This window comes from Phocoena sinus, chromosome 11, assembly GCF_008692025.1.
Source record: "Phocoena sinus isolate mPhoSin1 chromosome 11, mPhoSin1.pri, whole genome shotgun sequence".
Classification (NCBI taxonomy): domain Eukaryota; kingdom Metazoa; phylum Chordata; class Mammalia; order Artiodactyla; family Phocoenidae; genus Phocoena; species Phocoena sinus.
In genome coordinates, this window is record NC_045773.1 from 89,805,288 (window position 1) to 89,825,789 (window position 20,502).

At 39.8% G+C, this 20,502-nt stretch overlaps 1 protein-coding gene across 7 annotated transcripts in view; it reads right to left on the reverse strand.

The window, feature by feature from the left end:
* Positions 1-20,502, reverse strand: part of RNF144B (ring finger protein 144B) — a 274,965-nt gene that overhangs the window by 218,581 nt on the left and 35,882 nt on the right. For 6 of the 7 annotated variants that reach the window (XR_004352057.1, XR_004352056.1, XR_004352058.1 and 3 more), the window contains exons 3-4: positions 11,939-12,043; positions 1,089-1,149 (exon numbers count right to left, since the gene is read on the reverse strand). Coding sequence is in view for 2 of the 7 variants with exons in the window: in XM_032647447.1 (XP_032503338.1) it covers positions 1,089-1,149; positions 11,939-12,043 (166 nt within the window). In the remaining 5 variants the exon portion in view is untranslated. The remainder of the gene's footprint in view (positions 1-1,088; positions 1,150-11,938; positions 12,044-20,502) is intronic. The other variant, XM_032647448.1, reaches the window with a different exon arrangement.

Consider the following 20,502-nt stretch of genomic DNA (forward strand, 5'->3'; position numbering starts at 1 on the left):
TTTTGCATCTTCCTATAGGGCAAAAATGTAATTCAAGTAATGTAGTCCAATAATTTTTAAATAAACTCCATATATCAGTCTTATAAATTTAGTTAAATGATATACCCATGAGAGATGAATCTGCTTTTGGCTTGCTGAAAAAAAATAAGCCTGTGAGACTGAACCAAACTTTGGTCAAAGGTAGTGAATGTCATCCTGCGATTCTCCTGCGAATATTCCTATTCTTACCCCCTTTATGCTCCACATGCTCTTTTTTATTTTTTCATGTAAGAATTATCTGTCAGGGTAATTGCAAAAATTAAATGAGATAAATTTTTTACCAAATTTACTGGCACATTAAAAAAAAATGTTCATTTCTTCCCCTACCCTCTTACCGCTAGACTTTATTAACCCAGATTAAAAAGGTAGCAATCAGAAAACTGTACATTCATGCTAGATTAGAGTTGATTTTATACACTCAACGAGGCCTATGAGTTCCAGAGGAAACAATTTTCTTCTACTTCTCAGATATGGAAAAGTACACCAAAAAATAATTCCTACAGATAAAAAGGCAGTACAAATAGAAAAGCTATATAAATTACCCCAAGTCTAAAGTCAGAAAGAAAATTAGTCCGATACATTGGAAACAGCATTAGAAAGATTACTCAGCCATCACTCTGACTGAACAAGAACAAACGGTGACTATTACAATGAGCAGTGAAAATGTTTGGATGGATGAATGTTTTGAAGTGATCTTCAAGAGCAGGGAAGTTGGTGGTAAAACCCATTTTGAGGGTCACTTTCTTTGTCTTACTGTTGTTGTGAAACTACCCAACTTTTGCAGAACTTCTCTCACGTGAGCCCAATTAAAAATACAAAACAACCAACATAAGGAAAGTTCTGTTTCCTGCCAGTCTGCATTTTTTTTTCCTGGCTGTGGCTGAGAAAGTTGAAATTTTATGTTGCAATTACCGTTCGTCTTTTTCTGAGTACCCTGGTGGCTTTTCTGACAGCTCACAGCTGCCTTAATCTTCCACACAGGTTAGGGTTAAGAGGTCACATGTAAAACCACATTCACCATCAGGATAAAAAGAAGAGTGTTTACATACCTCGTTCAGATTTTAACCGCTGATAAAGCTGAAACTGATCCACAGATACCAAACAGGCAATCTGAAAGCAGAGACATTTAAAAGGTGAGATTTCAGTCATCACAGAGCCCTGAGTTACCAGTCTTTTTATGATCCCTTTTTCTTGTTTGGCTTACTGGATCCTCTCTATACCAGCTGTCCACAAACTTCTTTTTCCTTATACTGTTCATGCAGTAACAGAAGCAGCCATTCCCAAATCATCCCCAGTCCTCTGCCATGGCTAGGATTCGCTGCTCAAGGCATCAGTTACAGAACTCAGTGATCACCTCCTGTTCTTTTATCAGCATCTAACAGGACCAGACAACCAAATTTTTGGACTTCCCAAATTATCTGGGCACGTATACAAATGATACTCCTCTTCTCTTTTAAGGCATTTTTATTTTTATTTATTTTTTTGCGGTACGCGGGCCTCTCACTGTTGTGGCCTCTCCCGTTGCGGAGCACAGGCTCCGGACACGCAGGCTCAGTGGCCATGGCTCATGGGCCCAGCCGCTCCACGGCATGTGGGATCTTCCCGGATCGGGGCACGAAGCCGTGTCCCCTGCATCGGCAGGTGGACTCTCGACCACTGCACCACCAGGGAAGCCCTTAAGACATTTTTAAAAGATTATAGTTCTACTGGACATCATTCTTTAAACAAAGCCTGAAGATTCAAGTGTAGGGAGTAGCTGGGGTGACTAACAACAAAAAAAGATTATAGTTCTAAGAACTAAGACTAGGCTAAGATAAGCTAAGACTAAGATCAGGTAGATACTGTCTCAGGAAAAATGAGAACTTCATTAATCACCTAGGAAAGAGTACTTTCTAAGCAACAGAAAAATCATTTCTTCTGACGAAAATCACCTCATGGGGTCTTTGGTGGTCATTCATTGCCATCCATGCCCTGGTAGAAAAGAAATGCCTGAGATATTTCTTGTGGCTAGACTCCCACTTCCATTTCAGATGCCACTAGGAAAAAACAGTGATTCACATCTAACTAAATGACATTTCAGATTAATCATTTTTAAATTGCATTTCAAAGGCAGATGCAGGAAAAGCTAACTGCTCTTAAACTGGCATTCTAAAAATAATAATTCCACTGACGTCAACATATAAATATATTGACATTGCTTAAAAGACTTGTAACTGAGAAAATCAAAGGACTTTAGATTAGGTTTTCAGACATTCGGCAAGTTGATAAAGGACACAGTCTTAGCCTTGGCAATTCCAGCTGTAAAACATGACATATTTTTGGTATAAAATATATCTAGATGAAAGTTCTTGCAACTAATGGAAGGAAGTCTGCTTTGAGAAAACCCTTAAAAATGAGGCATCTAAAATGTTATTTAACAAATATATTTTAAAAGGGAATGAAAACAGTTCTCCCCCTCACAAAAAAATTCAACTTGTTTATTTTGCAAATGAATTAAACTAAGTTAGCTAAAATGTATGAAGAACCACAAAATGGGCAAGTTCAGTCTTCTATGTGCCAAGTAAAATCTCCTAAAATGTAAATTTAGTTATAACATCTTTTCCAGTTGGGGGGAAAATGTTGCCTTTTCATCTGGCACCTTAAATAAAAGCTCCTTAGCAATCACTGGAAAAAAAAATCATGGTTAATTTTACATGATGTGTATTTTACCATAATTTTTTTAAAAGTATGGCTAGGCTTTTCTCATACTGAAAGCCAGTTTTGTTTCATCTGTTATAATACTATGTGGGCATCTTTCCTGAAAGACAAAGGTGTCTCAAATAAAATGCAGAGTTGGAGACAGAAGGTACAGGCTCGTGAAGAGATCGGAGGCATTAAGAATCAGAGTATAATTCTTGACTTAGTCACTGATTCACTGCAGGTGGAGGACAAATACTCTAATACGACATTAACTTTTGGGCCAATGGTACTTGGGGAATGATGTCATCTGGGCCTGAGAGACCTCAGTGATATTCTAGAAATCTATTTTTAACAACACGCCCCCCCCCCCAAAAGAAGCTACTTGAGGTCTTTGATTCTGTGGGACAGTCTTGTTTGTACTCTAACTGCCACCACCTAATATAGTTTCTGGACTGATGAAGACCTTCTTCAAACCCCTGAAAGGCAACCCCTAAAAATTATGATTTTTTTCAATGACAAGCAATTTATGTAACAGCTAAGTCCAACGGAGTTGATGGAAGACAAAGCAAACAGGAGATATTTTAGACACAGATGAAATTCTAATGAGAAAAAGGATAGAAATTAATGCAGTAAAAAGTCAACAATGATAGTGATGGAAGTTAATTTTAAATTAGAAAGATAAGGGCTTCCCTGGTGGCGCAGTGGTTGAGAATCTCCCTGCCAATGCAGGGGACACGGGTTTGAATCCTGGTCTGGGAAGATCCCACATGCCGCGGAGCAACTAGGCCCGTGAGCCACAACTACTGAGCCTGAGCGTCTGGAGCCTGTGCTCCTCAACAAGAGAGGCCGCGATAGTGAGAGGCCCGCGCACCGCGAAGAGTGGCCCCCGCTTGCTGCAACTAGAGAAAGCCCTCGCACAGAAACGAAGACCCAACACAGCCAAAAATAAATAAATAAATAAATAATAAAAAAAAAAAAAAAAAAAAAAAAAAAGAAAGAAAGATAAATTTCATCCGAGGACACATTACTGCCATCAGGGAAGTCAGAGGTCTCTAACTTTTTGTGTCTTACTCTACCTTGTATCTCCTATTTATTATTTTATAGCTCAAAGGTTTGTATGGAATTAGGTCTTAATATGGTATATCAATTTTTCTATTGAAACGTGTGATCAAAAAAGTTAGTTCCATCACTTCTCACTCACACACAAAGTTAGTTCCATCACACTCACTGTTTGATCCTTTTGGAATAAAGTTAACACAAAACACACCAGTCTATTCTCCAGCCCCTACCTCCTGGACTTCTTTTCCATATACTCATTGAGAGTCTGTTACAGGCAAAGCATTGGCTGGAAGCTTGGGATACAAAAGAGGACAGAGATACCAAAGCTGACTTCAAGAAACTTAAGTTACTCAGGAGGCAATATGTACATATAAGTTTAGAAAAAGATCTATTCCTTGATCTTATCATTTTTTAGATTTCATAGATTAGAGGTAATTTTCTGAAATATTTTTATATACTTTGACTTTAGATGAGAGAAAGCTGAACCCAGTTAAAAAAAAAAAAAAAAAAAGCTGATCCAGAGTATTAAATTCCTGGTTCTGTTACTATGTGGAGCTAAGTCATTATTGCTCGAGGTCTTTACAATTATAAAATTGAAATAAATGTGTTAGGATGATTACCGAAGGTTCAATCAGGCCACAGGTTAAGGGGCTACTGCTTAGAAAAAAGAAACAAATCAAAAGGACACTAAGATTGATTGCAAAACTGAAAATCCTAGAGAATAATAAAAGAGATTATATATAATGAGGTGTCTTATGTATTCAATTATCCTCTTCCTGCCAACAAACAAATTCCAAATCATTCAAAACCACACCAAGACACCTTTTTATTTTGAAATAATTTTAGACTTACAAAAAGTTGCAAAAAATTGTATAAAGTTCCTAAACGCCATTCCCCCAACTTCTAATGGGAACACCTTACATAACCATAGTTAATTATTAAAATAATAAAATTTACATTGATACAAAATAATTAATCTGTAGTCCATATTCAAACTTCACAAATTGTCCCACTAATGTCTTTTTTTTTTTTCAGTCCAAGATCCAATTCAGGATACCACCTTGCATTTAGTTGCCACGTCTCCTTAGCCTTCTCCAGTCTATGGAAGTTCCTCAGCCTGTTTTTGGCTCTTATGACCTTGACATGTTTGAAGAGTCCAGGCCACTTATTTTGTACAATGTTCTCCAATGTGGGTTTGTCTGATGCCTTCTCATGATTAGGCTGAGGCTCTGCATTTTTAGCAAGAATATCACAGAAGTGATGTTGCATCATCAGGAGATACATGAGGACAATCTGTCTCATTACTGTCGATGTTAACTTTTTAACTTGATTAAGGTGATATCTGCCAGATTTCTCTACCCTTTGTAACCAGCAAGTATCCTGTAGTGAGATATTTTGAGATTCTGCAAATACACTGTTTTTCATCATACATTTTCCCACTAATTTTTGTATCTATCAATAATTCTTGCCTATAATAATTATCACTGTGTTACTTGCTTAATAATGATTTTCTATTTCCATCATTCATTTCTGCATTTATTAATCAGAATTCTATTATAAGGAAGAGTTGTCCCTTATCCCTCATGTATTTGTTTATTCATTTATTTATTTAGGTCGATATAGACTAACATGGCTTATGTTATGCAGTGAGTTCTAATCCATTACTAACCAGACTCATATTTCTTAGAAACAGAAATTTCGAAGTATTTTCTCATCTATTGAGAGAACTCCCCCCCTCAAATCAACTACTAAAATATCCTGAACTTGATTTAAAGTGATTTTTCGTTATTTGTCCTTTGAAACTTGTACTAACCTACCTGTTAAACAAAAATTTTCCTCTCCTCCTATCCAAAGACCACGTTTTCTCCTCATCACTACTGAAACTTTCCGAAAAGAAAAAAAATTTTCATTCAAAGAGAAGGCAAATTCAGTTTCATTTTAATAGAACAAAAACAATAATATCAGAATAATAACAACAAAAGGCTACTAATTACCTGCAATCACTGTCTTTTTTGTTGTTGTTGTTAAAAATGAACCTGGGGGTATTTATTCAATACCCAGTTCCTACTCTGATGAAAGTCTTCACTTTTTCACCCCCCTCCACCTACAGCAGAACATAGGCAGGGAATTCAGAATATACGTATATGCGGGGTGCTGGAACTATTATATATAACAGTTAATTGGATATAGCTAAAATCCACAAATGAGAAGAAACAAAAAGGCACACCCTTGTGGACCATTACTAACTATGACCATAATATTTGAGCAGACATCACCACCTACATTGACACTAACCCTACAAAAACCAAAGGAAAAGAAAGAGCAGACAGGGAAGCCTGCTTGCCAGAGAAGCATTAATGCTAAGAGTACACTGTGTTCTCATTATATTGATAAATACAATATATGCTGTCTTTTAGTTAGAAAAATAAAATGGTTAAAACACAAAAGCTAGGGATTGGCTTTCATGTATGTACTACCCATCAAGTTCTGGAAAGCCAGGACAGAAGAGGGAAAAAATAGGCTGGACTTTACTTAGGTTTGACCCTTTAAGTCATACTTCTGCTATGGTTGCTCTTAAAAATTAAAGGAACAGGCTGAACATAGAATACAAAAGATCCGTAGATCTGGAGATGAAATTGACCACAGAAATTGATCATTACAGCATGTCAAGGTTTTGGCAATTTTTGAAGGGCTGTGACTTGCAAAAATACTGGTAAGAGAAATAGTACTGGCCTTATGGATAAGTGCCCTATCACACTAACACAGAAACTAAGAATGTTTCCTATCACAACCCAGAAAATAAAAACTGGCCCATCCACCCATTCATATGACTGTAATAAACCAAGCGCACACTAGCTATCAAATCCTAGCTGAAAAAACAAGAGGGCATCATTGTCTGAGAGCCAGAAGGTATGGCCCATTGGGGAAGCAAAAGATGGAGGAGACCTGGAATTCCAGGGCCAGGAATCTTTCAGAAAGGGCTGCTTTCGCTCTTCTTTTTCCACCTGTTCTGCAGAGGCCTCAGTACATCTTCCCACATCATCCCCCGCCTCTCTCCCTCAGCCCATCAATGAGTAAAAGGGATATGCCCACGTGCACATCCACGTGACACATTCACCCCACCGCTGCTGAGTCTTCTTATATTTGCCTTTACTTAAAGAAGCTTAGAAACATTACTCTCAACTTATATGCAGTTTTTTAAAAAATTATATAGCTATACCTTTTTAAGAAAAAAAAATCATTTATTTATTTATTTTTGGCTGCATTGGGTCCTCGCTGCTGCGTGCGGGCCCTCAAACAACGTTTTAAATATGTTCTAAGACAAAATTCAGCTTGGAATCTCAAAAACATCTATTAACTCCAGCATGGCAGATTCCTTTATCCTGTGCCACCCCAAAGTTTTATTCTTCTCCAGCCAACAGGGAACACAGTCGAAGGTTGTTTATAGACATGTTCAGTCTCTTCTCATTCAGGTCCTTAAACTACAGACACATCGATATGGACACTTGCCTGGGCATCCTCATTTTTCCTCTGCCCCAGCTTCATACTCAGATAATGGGGGGATAAAAGAGTTAAGTGAAAAGATGGCAAGTGGAGACAGTGCTAAAGGGTGATTTAGGGGGAACAACTGGATCTCTTATAATTCCAGCAGCCTTTACATAAGCCACCGTAAACAAACACGTGATATGAGTAAAAACTGTATTTATTTTGCAAATATAACTTCAAATTTCTTGGCACTCCACTCCTCCATCCCCCCATCCCAGTCCTTCCACAGTGCCCCACCCTAAATCCCTTCCTATAACAATTCTGGAGCTCCCGTTCTTGACAAGAACAGCTGCACCCATTCATCCTCTGGGTATGTGCTGTGGCACCAGCAGTAAAGGCAGGTCATGTCAGTGCCCCAGGACCTGGAAGGAGTATTGGTGAGTGAGAAGCTGTTCCCTGCCATCCACTGCCAGCTGGCAAGGGGTAGAAGTTCAACTTCTCAGGCTGTGTAATGGTAGGTATGTGCTCCACTTAAATTTTTTTTTTTAATATGTATTCTTTTAAATTTATTTTTGGCTGCGTTGGGTCTTTGTTGCTGCATGCGGGTTTTCTCTAGTTGTAGCGAGTGGGAGTTACTCTTCGTTGCAGCGCATGGGCTCTAGGGTGCGCGGGCTTCAGTAGTTGTGGTGCATGGGCTCAGCAGTTGTAGCTCTTGGGCTCTAGAGCGCAGGCTCAGTTGCTCTGCGGCATGTGGGATCTTGCCGGACCAGGGATTGAACCTGTGTCGCCTGCACTGGCAGGCGGATTCTTAACCACTGCACCACCAGGGAAGTCCCTCGCCACTCAAATTTGACATGGCCCAGACAAATGGGTCAGGTTCTCCCTGTGGTGGTACGTTACTTCCCTAACACAGTAAGGAAACTGCTTAAATGAGTCATCACCTTTTAAACAGGGCTACTAACTTCAAGCAAAGGCCTTGCCTGAAGAAATGCTATCAGGACCAACCATCTGTGTCCTGCCTTTCATAATTCCATGTTGGACAAGATTCCTGGATCAAGTGCATTCGAAACGCCGCTGAGCAACAGCTGAAGTACCAGATGATGCAAGTAAGGTTTTCCTTTTCCCCCGGGGTCCCAGTAATTGTGCCTCTAGGGCACAAGTCCTCCAGTCACTGACTCCCGCCAGCTTCCATGACATTGAAGGGAAGCTGCCCTTTCTGCTGTTTCTTACGTAAATAGTATTTGGGTTGGGCATTGAATGCTTTGCTGATGAAGCTACTCCTGATAAATAGAAGTGAAGGGGCAGAGCCACAAATGAGCCAATTTGGGAGCATTACAGCTTGCAGGAGACACACATATGAAGCACAGTCAACTCTGTGAGCTACACCTACATAGGAAAGCATTCAGAGGTGTCCTTTGAAGATGAAAAATTTTATACTTACATACATTTTGTAAGACAATGAACGGTGAAGAACCATATATCGTACTATAAATAGCTGCAGCACAAAGGGAACCTCAGCCTTAACCAGAATTATTCTTAACAAGCAAAGTATATTTATGCGTTACCTATACAAATAAATACTTTTTTAAATGACGGAAGAAGCAGTCATAGAGACAGAATCCAGTCGAGCACAACGTCGATAAGCCCCATTGTGATATACTCAATAATATCTAGATTAAGAGCTACGTGATAGAATAATAATAACTGTATATGAGAAAAGCTTGAGGTCAAGTCAGAAAGGGAGATGGTACAGCCCAAGCTCATGTGTGTAAGGTATTTGCTTTGAAAGGAATAGTCCCATATAAACTGTCGAAGCCACCAATAGCTCCATTATAACCTCATTCAAAAATGAGAGACAATCACCACCACCACCACATTTTTTTACTCTGAAAAAAAAAAATAGTGGCAAGTTAATTAAGAACATTTGATTACTATAATTCATGCCCATCTTCAGTCAGGCTCTTAGCCAGACCTACGAGTACAGAAATGGTCCTTTAATGTCCTGGAGTGTCTCTTACTTACCTAATGGGAAACAGACTTTGGAGAATGTAAGAAGTACCATAGTTTAGTTTGGAGTATGTTTTCGTTCTGTTTTTCAAATATCCTTTTGTCATTTTTAAGAGCCATTATGGGTTTATTTGCTTTTAATGCAGCCTAAAAGTAAAATTGTTTTTCGAGTAAAGCTGGGTAAATGGAATCAGCACTAGGGAAGTGTGAATGAACACGTGAACAGAGGGAAAAGTAAGGATTAAGAAGGAGAAGAGAACTACAGGGGAAGATGACCAGGGAATGTCTATACTAAGAAAACCAGAAAAGTTAGACTGTTCTAGAGATCTCTCAGACAAACCATGGCCTGTCTTCATTCATCTGTACAACATTAGCCCTAACATTTGATATCCAAAGTGTCAATGGCGAATGGTTACCATTCATTCAAAGTCTAGAACGCCACTATGTAATGAGCTTTCTGCAAAGATGGAAATGTTCTGTTCTGTGCTGTCTAACCTGGTAGCCACAAGCCACATGTAGCTACTGAGTACTTAAAATGTGATCAGTGCAAACAAAGGAATGAATCTCTAACTTTAATTTTAGTTAGATGTAAATAGACACCTGTAGGCTTATCTAGAAGAGAGACTGGGATTCATTTCAAAGGCTTGTTTAGAAACGTTACTTCATTTATGTTTAATAGATTTTGCATACATGAATAAAATAAGATTCCATGGCAGACAGGGCTCTTGCTGCCTGTTCCGTCTCACACTTTTTCCTCTTATAATTATCTGGCTCTTTATCAGTATAATGTCTCCCTGCTAGATCAGAAGCTCCAGGAGGACAGCACTGGGACTGTCTTATTCACCTTTCTGTCCTGGCCCAGAACAGGGCCTGGCACATTGTACACTCAGTAAAAAAAAGGAAGCATACTCCCTGGAAGGCTTATGTATAGAAAGATGCTCCTACAAATCTGGGTCTCATTTTAAAAACCACTTCCAAGTTGCACAGATCAATAGTATTCTTGGTAGATAACCTAATTTTTCCCCATTTTAATTTCCTCTGCCCATTACTCACACAAAAGTAAACATTTCTCACCACAGGATGTACATATTCAATACTGCCTTTTTATTTTAAAAATTCAATTTATTTCATGATTTTCCTAAAATGAACAACTTCTAAACCATTATGTATTCCTTTTATTCTTCCCCCCAAAACACTTCAAGCTCAATTGTACCACTTACCCGATATTTCATAAGCTAAACACAGGGCGCTCAGATGCAGATTGGTTTAAATATGGTCTATAACATCTTTCTGACTGCTTTGCGTACAAAGCAAAGGATATGTATGTAAAGCATATATATTTGTATACAAAGCATATGTGTGTGTATGTATCGTGTTTACATACACATATTCATACACACACAGGCACGTATCCACATACATACATATCCACACACCTATATATCTATACACATATATGCACTCTATTGGGCTTTCAATTATCAAGTCCTTTATCATGCATTCTATTTATCTACCTAGTTCTACTCTTAAAGCCATGTAATTTGTCAGAAAGTATTGGATTGGAATTCTAGCTCTTCTGCTTTTTAGATATGCACTCTTGGGCAAATTACTTAGACACTCTGGGCTTCAGTTTTATAAGTTTGTTGAAAGGATTAGATGGTATACTGGTTAAGAAAGCAACTACATGAACACAGACAAGATTTAAAGTGAGCAGGGCCGGAAGGTTAAAAGCAGATTTAAGGGCAAGCTACTAATCAGGGATTGAAAAAGCAAAGGAAAGAGATACATCACAGTCTTAATACAGTAGGAGAAGAACTCACTCATAAAAGACGTTTCTATGCCTGATAAATATTGAATGAAAGGTCTTTCTCTGCTCTTTGGAAATGGTTCAACTCAGGCTACCTTTGCAGAATCACAATAATTTATATTATCTATAACCGTGGCTAATCTGTCACCTGTTTATCTGACTATTCAGATAAGGCCACTGACTATTCAGCCTCCAAACCTCACATTTGGTAAATTTCTAGCACCTTAGCCTATTCTAGAGCTTCTTCAACAATCAGAGGGCATTTAGAAATAGAACCAAAGTAAGTAACAGCTTTAACAGTTTCTATAAAGAATCCAAGGTATGTAGCAATAAAGTACTCCTTTAAAAAGTTAACCTCTGGGGACTTCCCTGGTAGCACAGTGATTAAGAATCTGCCAGCCAATGCAGGGGACACGGGTTTGAGCCCTGGTCCGGGAAGCTCCCACATGCTGTGGAGCAGCTGAGCCCGTACGCCACAACTACTGAGCCTGCGCTCTAGAGCCCGCGAGCCACAACTAATGAGCCCGTGTGCCCAACTACTGAAGCCCACATGCCTAGAGCCCATGCTCCGCAACGCGAGAAGCCACTGCAATGAGAAGCCCGCGCACCCCAACGAAGAGTAGCCCCCGCAACTAGAGAAAGCCCACGTGCGCCCAGCAATGAAGACCCAATGCAGCCAAAAATAAATGAATAAATTAATTAATTAAAATAAATAAGTAAATAAAACATGATCTTAAAAAAAAAAAAGTTAACCTCTGTATTTTGTTTCTAGATTCCCTGGCAAAGAAGTACATAAAGAGTCAAGATCCTAGGAAATCATGTCAACAGGAAAGAGGGAAAAATCAGTGTAGTCATCCATACCTCAGCTTCCTGTAGGGTCCCGTGGTTTAGGCACACCATGTCGGGGCAAGTGATGGGAGACCCACATCCTTCTCGGATCGCCAGCTGCATGTACTGTTTCAGACACTAGGAGTTAAGAAGAAAAAAAGACAGATAATTACCCACCGCATTACAGAAGCACCAAGGTTATATAACCGCCACTGCCCCTTCTTCCTTAATTGGCAGACCTGGGGCTCTTGTACTCAGGAAACATAAGTTATCATGAGTATGAATAATACTAAGAGCCATCACTCTAGAAAGAATGCAGAGACAGGTAATTAATTATGTATGACTTCGTCCTAAGAATACTAAGTTTATCCAAGGCAACAAGTCAATGCCTGTATGCTCACACATTTTATCTACCATAGATTGGGAAAAGGAGAAATGTTCTTTAGCACTAATGGCAAAAGCCTTCTTTGTACTTTTTTTTTTAAACTTACATGACTTCCCGGTTCCATTTTTACGCAGTGGTCCTCTCCCTCAAAATTTGCCAGGAAGTAGAACTCTGTGACCCTCATGCTGAGCTTGTCAAACAGAATCAAAATAAGATTAAGGCACTGACTCCCCTATGAATACTCTCAATAGCAAATACACCTGGAAGAAGAAGTGTCAAAGACAATTTGGGAGAATGAGACCTTCTCAGAACTATAGACCTTGATAGATGCTATGATGAGGAAGTTTGAGGAGAGCCCGGGGGGAGAAAATATTGGATAGGAAATAAGAAATCCAGAGAGAAGAAGTAGAACACCGTAGACAAACTTGGTCTACTCATTGCCTGTTGCGTGTGGATCTTGGGCACTGGGTGGAGAGGTGAGTCAAACTGAAAAGGAACTGAGAGCATTATGAAGACCTCCAACCCCTCCCTTCTCCCTTCCAACCCATCCCCACAGGCCCACAGGGAATTAAAAGGCATAGTTCTGGGAGATCAAACTCTTAAGAAATTCAAAAGCTGGCTCCTCAATTTCTACTAATTTGCTTATAATTGGTGAGCTCTTTTCTATATGCATGATGAAAAACAATCAAGCTCAAATGTTTGAGGAAGACACCCCCCAAAATACATAAGCGTCAATAAATTAATGACTCTTACAAAGTAATGATTAGTCATAATTTGGTTCTGATTTTTACAACACTATACATTTATGTATCCACCTGCTACATTAAAAATACTGCTGTCGCACCTTTTATAAAAGCTTAACTAGTAAATAAATCCTAATGACATAATTGTGAAATCTTTTCCTTCCATTGACCATCTTTATGCATTTTCCCTGTCTGAAAATAAAACTACCACAATTGTATTATTTCAGAAAAACAATCATGCATTTATCTGATTGAAGTTACTGTTACAATGTAGTAATGAATTAATGACTAAGGCAAACCATTTAAACCATATTTTTAACTCGGTAAATACTTAAAAATTCCCTTTTCCAAGGAGTCAGTTTTTTATCACAGAAAAAACTAGAAAATAACCTAAATATCCAAAAAAGAAAAAGGCATCAATAAATTATACTAAAGTCATGCAACAGAATGCTGAAGAATCGAGAAAAGTATTTTCAAATGATGTTTAAAGACATGGGAAAATGCTTAAGATTTAGTATGAATTGCGGAATAAAAGATGATTTAGTATGAACTGGAGAATAATCAATATCTGAGAACAGAGTCCTCTTAAGTCGCTCTTCCCCTACAACCGACCACGTATAGATATATTTTAACTTTCACTTTTTTGCTCAAGAGAAGAGTGAACAATCACTTGCTCTAGGAGTTACTACGCCAGACAAGGTCTCCAGTACGAGGAAGAATGATAAGAAAGCAGTAGCAAGGAAATGTGGGGAAGAATTTCAACGTACAGGCAAAACTCGAGAGGAACTGCAAAAGTGGCTAAGAAAAATAGTGTCACACTAAGGGACAAATAAATGAGTAAATGATGTGAAGCCCTGCCCACCCAGCTCTGCTCCTGAGGACCTCTCGGCCTTCCAACTGCCACACAGATTCCAGCGTTCCTGCCTTGATCTCTCCCGCTGCCACTTGAAACTGGTGTAGAAAGAGTGAAAATGTATGGTCTCTAGGCTCAAAGGGAAGATATCTGAGAAAAACAAAGTGAACAGTATAATAAGCGTCAAAGCCCAATATCTGGGCTCTAGCCTCAGTGCCACTCTATCAGGTGACAATGGGAACATTACCTAAACCATGACCCCGACTTGCCTCCCTTAATTTTTAAAATGGGGACAATAATACCTGTTATGGCTACTTCACAGGGTTTAAAACACTCATACGCACAAACACAAAGCTAAAATTTTGTACATGGAAGCCCTTCGGAAGTGTGCAAAATGCAGAATATTTAGTCATATTTCTACTGCATTTCACCTGGTCTCAGACTTCTAAAAACTTTGCGGAGAAATGTTAATCCTTTAGCCTTCTAAGATTATTCTTTCTCCACTCCCTTCAGGAAACCCGTTAAACCACTTGTGGTAGAGAAGCTCCATAAACAGAGCAGATATTTATAAGAGAACATCACACACACCTCTATCCAATCCTCTCTGTAGAACTATTTATTTGCATCTATAGAAAAGGCTTAGAGTTAAATAGGAACTAAAGAGACTATGTGAGTCTTTATAGGCAAAAAATTCATCTCAACTTATACTGCAAACTTGTAAAGCTGAAATCTAAGTTTTCCCAAGAGTTTATAATGTATGTTCTATTTGCTAATGTAATGCTCTTAGATACACTGCAACCAGGATACAAAAACCCAGTGAATTTTGAAGCTTCCCACAAAGACTCTCCTGACCGCAATATTATCTGACCTGTGCTTTTAGGACAGAAGTTAGAGGTGTATACACTGACTACAGCGTCTAAGTATATAACCTTTTTTTTTTTTTTTTAAATTCTGAGAAACACTGCTTCAAAATAGAGATTCGTAAGTGCATGTTGCTAAGTGATGCTACAGCACAGGCACTTGACACTCCCTCACTACAGGCATGCATTTCTATTCAAAGGCAAAGAGGGAAAACAACCAGCCCAAGTTACTGCCTCTTACTGAATTTTCAAGTAACTTAGGTTCATTATATGTCTTCTATTAGCTTTCACAAAAATTTAATCTCAAACCCTCCCTCTCTTCTTTAGTACCTCTGGCTAAAGCACAAAAGAACCATAAGCATTCACATGAACCCCTGTGCACGTTACACAAATTAAACCTACGTACAATGGTTAACAATTCTGGGAGAAATGGCACCTAGCTTGTAAATACAGAGAAACACAGAAAGAGAAAGAAGGAAACTACGGTCATTTAGTCACATTAAAAAAAAGAATCACATTCCATTAAACAACAGGATTAAACAAATGTCTAACTATGCAATTTTCATAACAGCTAACAAATTCTAAGGGAAATGTTTCAAAAATTGAACTTTTCAAAAATCTTTTTTTTTCACATCTTTATTGGAGTATAAATGCTTTACAATGTTGTGTTAATTTCTGCTGTACAACAAAGGGAATCAGCTATATGTATACATATATCCCCATAACCCCTCCCTCCCAACCTCCTTATCCCATCCCTCTAGGTCATCACAAAGCAGCGAGCTGATCTCCCTGTGCTATGCAGCAGCTTCCCACTAGCCATCCATTTGGTAGTGTATATATGTCAATGCTAGTCTCTCACTTCATCCCAGCTTCCCCTTTCTGCGTCTTTATTCCTGCTCTGATGACCCAAAAAATAATGAAACAATTTTTTCTTTTAAATCGCCAATATTCCATTTAGTTTGATAGAACATAGAAACATCTTTAGGTCATTAAGGGTCATGTATAATAATGATTGTTCCTCAAAATCATTCCACAGCCCTCAAGAATTCAGATGGGATCTAACCAAGGATTTAACCATCAAACATCTGGTGAACCAGATGACGTGTCTCTTCCAACCCTGAGAGCCTATGAATTATGTACAGTGGAGTCTTCCCAGAAAGGGGTTTCTTCTAGGCCCTTTTCAGGGATGTTATTTTCCAGTTGACCAAAGGGCATTCTTCATTAGATATTCTCATCTATTAGGTGGACAAGGCAAAAAGGGCTACAACATTCAGACAAAGCTCCTATGTATCCACCACAAGAATTATACACACACACACACACACACACACACACACACACACACACACATCAATATATTTACTATACAACTGCTCATTCTGTTACTACATTATAGCTTTCTTAAAGGTTTTTTCCTTTTTCCTTTAAGAAAAAGCATTACAATGAATAGTTGATGGAACTGGATTCTAATGATCAAGATTGAAGTACAAGCTCTAAGTCTCCTCTGCATCTTGGGCAAGTCATTAACCTCTCTCGCTGCAGCACTCACAGTTATAAGATGGGACAATACCACCTGCCTAGCCTACTCTCAGGGAAATGGAGAGTCCTCCATGAGGATAAATACATGAAAATACTCTCAATAGTGAAAGAGGAATGCAAATGTACAGAAGAAGACGATGGAATAGAAGTCTCTGAACTTCAGGCAGGCACGCAGACATGAAAGCCCCAAAAGAGATGTGACCCCAGGAGGGTGGGGAGGGAGGTAAGAGGACAACAGGCATTGTTGGGAGAAGAGAGGTAATGAGTGCCATTAACTGAAAGTTTAAATTGAGCCCCAGGATCGTGGACACTTCTAGGTGCCGGTACTGGGGTTCTGAGGTCAAATAAAAACTGGCAGCCCACATGGCTTGAAGCTGAGTTGGTGACCTATTGACTTAGGGTTTCTCACCCCTAGCTCAGCCGTGGGTGGGAAAGAAGGTGATGAGGGGGAAGTACTTGAGGTCAAAATCTAGACAGGCCTTGAGTAAGTGTCTGTTTTGCTTTTTATCATTCCTAGTACAATGCTGTACACTAAAGTGGATATTTAATAAAATGCAGACTAACACTCCTCGGCCTCGGTACACAATTACATCACAATGTCTCAAGTGTGCTCTAAATAACATCTCTCATTGAAGCCAATATTCTGTTTACTCCAGTTCAGACTATGATGTGTGTACACGATCCAAGAATAATGCCTTCTTTGTTGGATGCCGTTGAGCTAAATTATTAGTACAACCCAAGATGGTATCTCTTCCAATTCAAAAAGCCTTTTAACACACCCAAAGTATCCTGGCTTGGAAACATATAATGGGTTCAAAAAAATTCAAATAAATCAACAACCCATAGCTAAGCAGTAAGTTGTTTCCTGGTACAGCATGATCCTAAAACTTTTTTCTTACAAAACCCCTTTCAGAAACCTTGACTTTTCACAAATACGATATTCCTAGTGACGGGGATCACCTTCATACCCCTTTGTCAACTACACTGGACATCAGAGGACTGATAGGAAAACCTGGTACCAGATGACTACAAAGAAGCCCCAAATCAAACAACAAACCGTAACGAATATTAAAAAGAGACCTTAGTTTCACATTTCTCATCCTTAAGCTTCTCTTATTCGAGAAAGCCTTCCTTGCCTTGGACCCCAGTCTGATGCAACGCCCAGACTATCTGCTCTCACAGCACCTTGATGACCAGCTAGCACAGTACTTTTCAAACTGGGTGCAAAGGTGCATTCTTGGGAGCTCCCAAGTTCTCCATGGCTAGGTTTTTTTCCCCCATTTTATGTTTATTTAATGGTATTAATAAAAGCAGAGAAGACCCATTTCCACTCAATGTCAACGCTCACACTTGTGCTGGTGGGGCAGTCCTGTTTTGCCAAGCAGGAATGCTTTCATTGTCACAGGCTGATGAGAAAACAATGGAAGTATCTGGGCCAAGTGAAAGCTGTACAAATCAAGATTTTTAGTGATTCCAACACAGAAAAGTGGCAAGATCACTGAATTACCACTTGTTCACTGGAACACACCAAACTCAGAGCCTAACTGTTAAAAGTCGTTTAGTGGAAACTAAACATCGCCCATCACATTACTGTTAACTTAAATTTTATTGGTCTATAATTTTAGTTAATATTTAGCTTATGCATTTATTCTGATGTTCTTGTTGTTTGGGATAGAAGTTTAAGGTGCTTATCCCTTGTATTATGTTTTATCAGTTTAAGTGAGTTTAAAATTATTTTTATTTTAGCCTATCTCAATATTGGGGTTCAAGTTATTTTCCCCTTCAAAAGGAATCCCTACGAATCCATCAAAAGGGGGAGAACAGTGTCATTCTCAACGGCAGTGGGGCTGGTAGTTTGGCATTTTCCCTTGAGGATGTATTCGAATATCAAGCCCTCCAAAGAGAATTTTGTAAACTATACAACCGCCTCCTCTCCTCCAATTCTCCAGAAGACTCGGATTTTCCTCCCTAAACACCTTAGGTAACACTAGATGTTAACAATTGAAGCATGTTGTACATGGAAATCATGCAGCGATTATCATCCTACATGGCAGGAGACTGTGAACTTGCCTATCTCTCCAGTAGCCCAGACACCTTCAAGGTCTGGATCCTGTCTTACTCCTCTTCATATCCTCTGGAACCACCCATCACAGGAGCTGGTACATGGTAGACACTCAGACATCTGTGGGAGCTGGAAGCATGAATCTACCACCTACCAGCTTTGCGGCAAAAACTCCTTCTGTTCCGATCACTGAAACAGAAACCCACCCCACCTGCGGCATTCCTCTCTTCTCTTCTCCTTGGACACATGTGAGCCAATACCACCTTCCAGGGCCAACTCCACTGTTTCCTAGTTCCCATTCCCTGCTGACTTTCAGGAAATTTACCCTATTGATCATCTAGTTTCTTTCCTATGTCTTGAATATTTCCCCATGTATTGGGTTCTTCCCCAGCAGTTAAACATGCCTAAAAATATCCTACTTAAAGAAAAACAGTAATAAAGCAGCAAAGAAAAATAGCCCTCCCTTACTCCTATTGCTGGCTGTACACTGTCTTCTTCATTCCTCTCTTCAGTCAAGTGTGTGAAAGAGCTGTCTGCCCTCACCTCCTTCACCAGCCCCATCCCCATTCCTCCCCTACAGTTTCATTGAAGTGGGTGCTAAAGTCAGCAGCCACCTCCATGTCACTACATCCATACACATGTTCTTTCTTCCTGACCTCTCGGCGGTCTAAGACCCAATGAACCCACCCCTACTTTCTTGGAATTTTCTCCTCCCTTGCCTTCAGAATTCCACACTTCCCTGAGTTTCATTCTTCCTCTCCGGCCATTCCTCCTCAATCTCTTTTACTTCCTTTATTCAATTTTTAAAAGCTGGAATTTCAGGATGGGATCAAAACTCTTTTCTTTCCACGCTTTCTTTTTGGTCACCTCACGAACTAGATATAAGTAGTTATTTATTTGGTCCACTGCCTATTTGTTCTCAGGTCCATTCCCCACGTCCTGCTCTGCTCCGTAACACAGAGAATGTACTTCCCGGGTTCCAGGGAGACTTGGCCAATGGGAGGCATTACTAGAAAAACTAGAGGGTGGGAGGAGGGAAGAAGCCTGGGCATTTCTACCTCCACCCCTTTTCTTTCTGTACTGACCTCCGACAGTGGCTGCATCTCCTGCTCCTCCTGGACAGGACCCTTCCCCATGGCTCTAGCTCCCACAATGGCTCTAGCTCCCACAATGGCTCTAGCTCTCACCAGATATCCTAACTCCTATTCTAGTAATACCTTTTCTTCCTCTTGTCCCCTTAGCTTCCAGGGGAGTGATGCTTCCTGTTGTTGCTAATATCTAGGTGCTTCACTGCCCTATTTGGCTTCTCGGTCCTCCATCACCTTTATAACCAATCACCTGAACGAAACTTCCTGGTCTGAAAGACCAGGAGTGATTTCCATTCTCCTGGCCAAATCTCAACCAATAAATCAATGAGTCCCAAATTTACCCTTCCAGGCCAGGTCTCTCCACATGTGCTCCAAAGCTGCTCATCAAACTGGGTACTTAGCATACTGGGCCCTGAATGGCTCATAGGGACCTCACACTCAAATGCAAAGCTGAATTCATGATCCCCTCCCCCAAATCCCATCCTTGTCCTGTGTCTTCTATCTCTAGGAATGGCATTTCCATGCACGCTGTTGTACAACCCAGAAACCTAGGAGTTTCTGGGTTGACACCTCTTTCTCTCTTACCCCTATATCCAATAAATGCCTACTACACATCTTCACCTGGTTGTCTAATCACAGCCTCAGACTTGACTTAGCAGAGCTTTGGAATCCGCTTGCCCCATCATATCAACACACATGCTTCCCCACATCCCCAGGCTTCCCATCTCAGTAACTGGTACCAATTACCTACTTGCGGAGCCAAAGCAAAAACCATCCATCCCTGATTCCTCTCTTCCTCAAACTCCACAACCAAAACAGGCCCCAAATCTAACCACTTCCTACCACACCCACTGCAATTCAAGTCACCATCACTCTTTCAAAGACCCCTGCAAGAGCTTTCTCAGGGGTCTCTTGGCTTCTACTCTATAGGGCAGCCAGAGTGCTCTTTATACATTTTTAAAATAAAAATCATATATTATTTTCCTGCCCCAAACCCTCCAATGAATGTGCACCTCACTTAGATTGCCTCTCAAACTCTCTACCATGCTTCACAAGGTCCTACAGGT